The 8,796-nt window shown below is 38.2% G+C and overlaps 1 protein-coding gene across 1 annotated transcript; it reads right to left on the reverse strand.

Annotated features, from left to right (window-relative positions):
* Positions 1 to 911: 911 nt before the first annotated feature.
* On the reverse strand, positions 912 to 7,947 carry LOC103524706 (DNA-directed RNA polymerase II subunit RPB1-like). Its single transcript, XM_008489738.1, has 3 exons — positions 7,785 to 7,947; positions 2,494 to 2,605; positions 912 to 1,890 (listed from the first exon to the last, which is right to left on the reverse strand). The coding sequence occupies exons 1-3, from the start codon at positions 7,945 to 7,947 to the stop codon at positions 912 to 914; spliced, it is 1,254 nt and encodes a 417-aa protein (XP_008487960.1).
* Positions 7,948 to 8,796: the final 849 nt, after the last annotated feature.

Genomic DNA, 8,796 nt, shown 5'->3' on the forward strand with positions numbered 1-8,796 from the left:
TAGGTACTAGAAACAACCAATCTGACGAATACATATAGCTAAGCATATTTTCAGAGTTTACGACCCTTGCACTAGAATAAAATAAAATAAAAATAGCCTTTATTAAGGATTTTTTTTTTTTTTTTTGCAGTAGAATAGATTACTTTATTTCCTGTTGAATTAATGAAATATGCTCGAGTATTATGAATGCTCGACATTTTTATAAAAAACTAGTATAGCTCCGCTATAATGTAGTAATAGAAAGTAATAATAATGAAAGAGACTGAATTACCAATGCTCAAATTTCGGGCAAATTTTTGAATGAAAATATTTCGCCTTTTTGGCCTTCCTGATAGCCATTCTTATGGCCAAATTCCCTCCTTCCTTATGGCTAAATAGACAAATAATGTCAGAAACTTTGTTCTACAGGACTTGTACTTTTCTACACATCAATGCATAGGAGGTGAAGACGTAGGCCATAAAAGCACCTAAGTAAAACAAATTAAAAGATCAAACTAATGACTGAAGTTTTTCTCTTCAACTGTTAATTTGAATATTGCCATAAAAGCACCTAAGTAAAACAAATTAAAAGATCAAACTAATGACTGAAGTTTTTCTCTTCAACTGTTAATTTGAATATTGTCATAAAAGCACCTAAGTAAAACAAATTAAAAGTTCAAACTAATGACTGAAGTTTTTCTCTTCAACTGTTAATTTGAATATTGCTAGAACACCAGTTACCACTACCTGAAGACGCCATCAATCCATCTGACAGATTGTTCTGGAAGTCTGTTGAAATCGCCATCGATGTCCTCAGTGAACTATCGTTCATCAAAACTGGAGGTGGTTGAAAATAAGACTGGCCCACCACATCACCGGAGTCTGAAAAATCATTTGGTGATCTCAAAGCTGTCGAAAATGAAGGATAAGACTCATTTGGTGACGTGAACGAATATGCTGAAGTGCAAGGTGAATTGAATTGTGTCATATTTGTACTTGGTGGCATTACTGCCATTTGGTGATCTTAAGGCTGTCGAAAATGACGGATAAGACTCATTTGGTGACGTGAACGAATATGCTGAAGTGCAAGGTGAATTGAATTGTGTCATATTTGTACTTGGTGGCATTACTGGTGGCATTCCGTAAGGATCTGAAGAGATCAGGTCATGTTTCTTTGAGAACATTGGTTCTCCAGTCACTAAAACATTACTGGAAGAGCTAGGACAAGATGAAGGCGCTAAAGGATATGGTCCATTGGATACTCCCTGAGACTCGAAATTCGGACTCATATTGTTCACTGGAATGGTCGGACCGTCTAGCTCCGCCGTATTCAGAAATTTGGTGTAATTGCTTAGGAACGTTGAGCTAGAGTTGGCCACCGCACTCGTTTGAACGTCAGAATAATTTGGTGAGTACCTAGAGAATTGTGTGTAGTTTGGACTGATTTCATAGTTGGGCGAATGCCTTTGTATGTGTTGGAAACTGTTCGAACCACTTGTACTCGTAGGTTGATATTGATACTCGTTTGCTGACAAGCTCCCAGGTGATGGCTGGTTGATATAATTCGTTGGCGAGTGGAGCTGATAGTTTGGTGAGTTCGGTACTTGGTAGCCAGGTGATCCTTCGTTGTTGTATTGGATGATGGTATCGTTGATGATTTCATCCTCCGTGCTCCTTCTGTTTGCTTCAGTGACGGGTGTAAAGGATTTCCCCTTGGGTTTGAGTACTCCGACTTTGGGATTGTTCGGTTTGTAGTGTAGCGTGACGGAAGGTGATGCTCTTGGTTGTTCGTTGAGGACGGAATTCGTGGGCGATGCGATCAGTAATGGAGGTGATTGACTATACTCGGACAGCTTTAAATGACTGGATTCGCTGTTTTCGTTGTGGAAAGATGGAGATTGCTTCAGTGCACTGGGGGAGATGGGGGAGAATTCGCCACAATTCACTGAAAATAGAACGAAAAGAAATTAGCTTTTCCCACTTTTTTTCCAACTGAAACGAACCTGATTCTTTAGTGATACTAGAAACAACCAATCTGACGAATACATATAGCTAAGCATATTTTCAGAGTTTACGACCCTTGCACTAGAATAAAATAAAATAAAAATAGCCTTTATTAAGGATTTTTTTTTTTTTACATAGGTTTGATTACTTAATATTTAAATACATAGAAACAATGTTATTCCTTTTCAGCCTTTTTTTTTTTTTTTTTTTTTTTTTTTTTTTTTTTTAAAAAAAAATTTTTTCATCCATTACTTAAAATACTTGAACTAAACCAATTGGATATAAATTCCCAAGAACTATTATCATTTCCTTACCTTTCTTCTCTTTCATTCGCCTATTCTGAACCAGATTTTGATTGCCTCTCCAGGTGCGTCAGATCATTCTGTGGCTATGATGGTTGGCCCTCTGGGGCGGCCTCCGAGAATCGCGGCGACGCCCCGTCATGTTGTTAAACCTTTTCGAGTGCCAGCCTGCTTCGAAGTGTAAACGCGTTCCGAGCCCTCTTCTTGCCTCTTTTCGTCGCCAGCAACCCCTCGTCGCCGCGCAGGTGCCTGCGGCGGCGCCTGGGCGCCGGGCCGGCGTTGCCGGCGCCCGCCGGGGCTTTCGAGGAGTCTCCAGTATTCTGAAACAAAGAAAAAGAAAACATTAAAAAGATTCCAGAGAAATTCAAAATTCGATAAACTTTTGTTTTGTTATCTCTGAAGAGTTCAAGCTTCGAGCTAAAAGACACAAGAGTATACTAAATCAGTTTTCAGTTGGAACAATAAATCAAAAAAAAAGATTTCGCAACAACCCATTTAAAACTGATTGTCAATCAAAAAGAAACACAAATAAAAGTACGATAGATTCTAGATCTTCATCAGCAAGAAATTCACCCTCGCAAGCTTAACAATTTGAATACCAGTTCCCTCAAAGGTCAAAACAAAAAGGTAATGTATCCTACAGTAGGGGGAATTCAATTGAAAAACTTGCGGTCAGATTTCATCAAGACAATACTCCCTTTGAAAGGGATTTGAACTTTGGCCGAGAAGTCCCTTTCTAGAGGGGGGACCAACGCCCCTATCACTCCAATCCCATACAACAACAAACACCCTATTGAAAATCACATTTTCACCTCTTTATTTCCCGTATTTCGATTTCGTTTAATGTCTTTTCGACTCTTGTTCGGGAGCAACTATTTTGACTTGGTTACAAGAACAATGCGCACTCTTGGCCTGAAAAGTCCAGTTAACAACCAACCACCTGGTGTGTATACGCAACAATGTTCACGGTGGTCATTACTAACAATCACTCAAACTCTAACCAAAAGTAATAAAAGCAGCCCGGTGTTCCAGAAGGGCGGGGGAAAAATCAAACTTGAGATTCTATCAACTCACGCATGGCCTGAGAATGTGATCCATCGAAAACTATTCCATCTAAGGTAATAATAGTAATAGTGCTTATTTATACTGCTCGCATAGGACTGAAAAGTCCCTTTACTCCAGCAGTAGGCTACTACTATTATTGTGGTCAAATTCTCAAATTATATTGAGGATAAAATTCCATACCTCGGCTGGGATTGAACCCACACCCTCCTGTTTACCAGGCGAGCGCCTTGACCACTACACCACCGAATAGGACTGAGAAGTCCCTTTACTCCAGCATCCTTTCCTTCATTATTTACCAAATCTTTACCAGAATCGAAATGAACTGAAATCTTTCTCAGCTGCATTTTATATCGTGCCTGAATCCAGCAGTAACACTTTCCACTTTTCTGCCGAGGTTGTTTGATTAATGGAGTCACACGTATTCATTAGTGTCGACAATACAATTGTTTCCAAATAGTATAGGGAGTAGGGGTGACACTGTCGAAATGTTGAGCCTCTTTGCCTTGACCGCGTTTCTAATAGTCCTCTACTCGTGGATTTCTAGGGAAGAGTTCTATCTCTTTCGGAGAACTCTTTCAAAGAGGAAGAACTCTTTTCGAAATAGAACAGAATATACCTTGTTTATCCTGCCCGAATAGGACTGAGAAGTCCCTTTACTCCAGCAGCCTTTCCTTCATTATTTACCAAATCTTTACCAGAATCGAAATGAACTCAAATCTTTCTCAGGATAATTTTATATCGTGCCTGAATCCAGCAGTAACACTTTCCACTTTTCTGCCGAGGTTGTTTAATTAATGGAGTCGCACGTATTCATTAGTGTCGACAATACAATTGTTTCCAAATAGTATAGGGAGTAGGGGTGACACTGTCGAAATGTTGAGCCTCTTTGCCTCTTTCTCTGATTGTTCCCGGTAAAGTGTTTTCTGGGGCTTTTTAAATATTTGATTTTGTCTTCGTTGTGGTTGAAATGATTCGCTTTTAATGTTTTCAATTGTCTCGCGCTCTTCCCTCATTTTGGAGAGAAAATTAGTCCCGTTCGTTATGTCTTCATTAAAGTTGCACCAGGATTGCTCTTTATATGGTGACTCCTTCAGATGATTAATTTTGTCTTCGTTGTGGTTGAAATGATTCGCTTTTAATGTTTTCAAATGTCTCACGCTCTTCCCTCGTTTTGGAGAGAAAATTAGTCCCGTTCGTTATGTCTTCATTAAAGTTGCACCAGGATTGCTCTTTATATGGTGACTCCTTCAGATGATTCCTTATTCTCAATGGCTTTAAAGGTGCACCATGAGGTGAGAATGCTTCTTGAGGTGATTCCTTATTTGTGGTGACTCCTTCAGATGATTCCTTATTCTCAATGGCTTTAAAGGTGCACCATGAGGTGAGAATGCTTCTTGAGGTGATTCCTTATTTAAATTTTTACTCTTTTGACTGGCCTTTTGTTGGTGGTTGAACAGCTGCCGTTGCAGTTGTGGGCTGAAAACATTTTTTGATTCTGGACATACTTTAATTCTGGACATAGGTAATTATGGAAAGGAACGGGAACACTAGAAGAGGTACGTAGATTGCTAAAAACTCAAAAACAAGTCGGACCAACTGTGGGGCTCTCGGGCCTCCAAACCCGGCCGAATTACAACATCGCAACGGAGTTTCGAGTCACATCTAGATCAGGTGATAATATATATCCTCTGTTTTCTCAGTTCTGTCAGCTCCCATGGCGTAGTGGTCACTGCGCTCGCCTTGCACGCGGGAGACCCGGGTTCGATTCCCGGCGGGGTCCTCAGTTCTGTTGGGGAAGAATTTCGACGGAACATTGACCAAATGAGACCTGTTTTCACATGGGTACAAACACCTCAATAACATGCGTTTAATTTGTACCTGTGGTCAAAATGGAAAAAATCATCGCCCAGGTACAAAGAAAAGGGTATGTCCGATACGGCGGCTCTTGACGAAAAAAAATCGCCTTTAATTCATTTCATTCTCCAAAAGGAATCGTTTCTCCGAAATTCTACCTCAACACTTTTTAGGGACCACTGAAGTTAAGCAACTATGTGCAAAGGTCACAGAATGGTTGGTCATTTTGGAACCATAGAGAAATTAGTACCTCGTGAGGAAAATGAGTAGCTATGACATATAAATGCGCATAGCGACCGGTGCCAGCATGGTAGGGTAAACATTGAATTTTAGGATTATTGAGATATTGGGAAAATCCTACAATGCTGCAGTGAGCACCAAAGTTGTGACATAATAACACAAAGAAACTGCATTTACATTACATTTTCTCAGTTCTGTTGGGGAAGAATTTCGACGGAACATTGACCAAATGAGACCTGTTTTCACATGGGTACAAACACCTCAATAACATGCGTTTAATTTGTACCTGTGGTCAAAATGGAAAAAATCATCGCCCAGGTACAAAGAAAAGGGTATGTCCGATACGGCGGCTCTTGACGAAAAAAAATCGCCTTTAATTCATTTCATTCTCCAAAAGGAATCGTTTCTCCGAAATTCTACCTCAACACTTTTTAGGGACCACTGAAGTTAAGCAACTATGTGCAAAGGTCACAGAATGGTTGGTCATTTTGGAACCATAGAGAAATTAGTATTAATCTCAGTGACTTTTTTTGGATTGGATAAACTTTTTTTGGATTGGATAAACCTGAGACATCTTTTGAGGTAATGATCGAATTTGAAGATGAACTTTTGTTTTCCTTCTTACTTCTTTTCTTTCCTTATTTTCAATGGCTTCTCCTAATTTTGTTCTTTCCTGTTTCTTTCTCAAGGATGCTTGGCCAATGTTCTAGGAAGTTGGTTACCTAAGCAGCCAGGTGTGAATGGGTAGTGTAATGAAGCTTGTATTCCAGGTTATCTTCTGGAGTTTTACCTAGACAAAGGGAACTTGGTTTATCGATATCGAACTGTAAAATTCATGTTTGGAGTCATAAAACCCAAGCTGGTAGCTGGTTTTCGGACAAAATACAATTCCCTTTTCTAGAGCCTTTTCTGAAAAAGGATTTATCCGCCAAGTTAGTAACTGATTTCACACATGTGACAGAATCGCAGAGTCTGACAATAGTTGAATAGTATTATTGTAATCAAGAGATTCGATGTCATTGTGGTCAAACTTATTTGACCAAAAAGCCGACATTGCCAATTCGATTTTGAAAAACCATCATTAGGGGCCTTTTGAAACAAAAGACCAAGAAAACTGAAAGGACGCTCATAATTTCTGACACTTGACGGATGTCATCTGAAAATATGACAACCATATGAACCAGATGTGGGAGTTTGTCCTTTGAGATCTTCACAACGAGTTCCCAAGAAACAAAAGAATGAATGATCGATTCATAATTTCATTGTTCTCCAAATTATTTTATCAAAGATAAAGATACCGCATTAGGAATGCTATGTCAGCTACCTACCTGATGTTGTAAATTGGACCAGCAAGTTTTGAAAACAGAAATTCAAAGGGCAACCTGCCATCCATTTTACTTAGCAATGGAACTGAAAAATTCCTGATTATTTGATCGACCAAATGAAAGATTGAGCGAAAAGAATCACCCTTATCAATATGTAGGTATATCAATGGTTTTAGTTTTTATTTCGTATGTTCACAGATATAAGTGAAGTGTTAACATTATTACGAACAGAAAAACTTTCACAAACAAAAACAATATTATCCAAATTCACACAATATGATCGGAGTTCCCAAATTAAAAATGCCTAAAAAGAGAAGGAGGCAAGGCACCCATTTTTTCCAGCCTTTCAAGAGCCCTCCAAGCCCCATTGAAGCGAACAAAATATACAAATATGGCAACCCAAAAAACACCACCCCACGAAAAAAATACTGAAATATTTTAATTTCTACACGGTTTCCAGTCTGTCAGACATGTCAATCAAAAATGTTATCACGAAAACGAACTCCCCGGAATAATTTCAACAGCGATGTGTGTGTGATGTGCACCATGTTTTTGATGTTTTGTTACGTCCATACCATGGGATGTGCTGGGTACTGTCATGTTTTTGATGTTTCTCATGATGCGAGAGTATTTTTTTTTTTTTTTTTGTAACTCCGCCTAACATGTTTTTGGAATGTTTGAAATTATGTCTGGGATTTGATGAAAGACATGATGTAAATAAGAACTTGGATGCAGCTCTTCACAATGCAACGGGAGAGTTATTTTTACCCTCAGTGCATCAGAGAAGGCAGAGTAAGATTTGGTCTTGTTGAGGGGAGAAAGAATTTGTTGGTAGAAATTTGGGTCCAACGAATCGGAATTTTTAAGACAAAAAAGGCTCTACAAAATACCTACATGCATGGTCTGTCGATGTAGTGAAACTCACACAACTGTCCAATTTGGTGAAAAAAAAAGACAAAAGGGACAAATTTGTCGAGAATCGCTTAAAAAGTTCATATCAAGGTCATCAACTTACCATTGTTCATGTAATTCATTTCGGTCTCATTCTGGGGCTGCTGCGGCTGCTGCAGATAATCCATCTTCTGTTGATCTAGCAGTTCTTTGTCCATTTGTTCCTCAGTTTGGCCTCCAGGTTGGTCATAAAAAGACTTCCAGTAGTTATTGTTGTTATTGGCCATTATGTAATTATTTCTGGGGTCGCCTATCAGATCACAAGCACTGTTTAGGGTTAGATGTTCGTTATACATTACTTTATAATCACCCGTTACGCCGTTACTCTATAAATACCCGTTACTGATGGTATTAGTAGGAATGGTTTTAGTCAAAGCACAAAAAAGATGCACTTTTACTTAATGAAATTGCGTATGGAAAAACAATAAAAAAAGACTTTCTAAATAAGAAGGTAGATATCACAGATTATGAACACAGTAAATATCAATGGAATTGATCAACTACGAACAAAAACAAATGAAAAACAAAACAAAAAGTGTTCAAAAGTACACACTAAAAAAAATAGCAAAATTCATAGAATTGAACAAAATGACTTCTCTAGTTCTCAAAATTGTTTAACTTGGAAATGATAAAGTAGATTAAAAACAAAGGTTTTATAAAACTGATAAAAATTGACAAGGATTTAAATTAATCAAGCAATATCTAATCACTAAATTCATAGAATAAAGAATTATTACCTACAATATTCACTTCTATGGCGGCTCTTGACGAAAAAAAAATCGCCTTTAATTCATTTAATTCTCCAAAAGGAATAATTCTCCAAAAGGAATCGTTTCTCCGAAATTCTACCTCAACCCTTTTTAGGGTCCACTGAAGTTAAGCAACTATGTGCAAAGGTCACAGAATGGTTGGTCATTTTGGAACCATAGAGAAATTAGTATTTTAATCTCAGTGAAAAAGACTTTTTTGGATTGGATAAACCTGAGACATCTTTTGAGGTAATGATCGAATTTGAAGATGAACTTTTGTTTTCCTTCTTACTTCTTTTCTTAATTCCCTTACTTTCTTGCTTCTTG

The sequence above is a fragment of the Diaphorina citri genome, unplaced genomic scaffold (genome assembly GCF_000475195.1).
Source record: "Diaphorina citri unplaced genomic scaffold, Diaci psyllid genome assembly version 1.1 scaffold116, whole genome shotgun sequence".
In the NCBI taxonomy this organism is placed as follows: Eukaryota; Metazoa; Arthropoda; class Insecta; order Hemiptera; family Psyllidae; genus Diaphorina; species Diaphorina citri.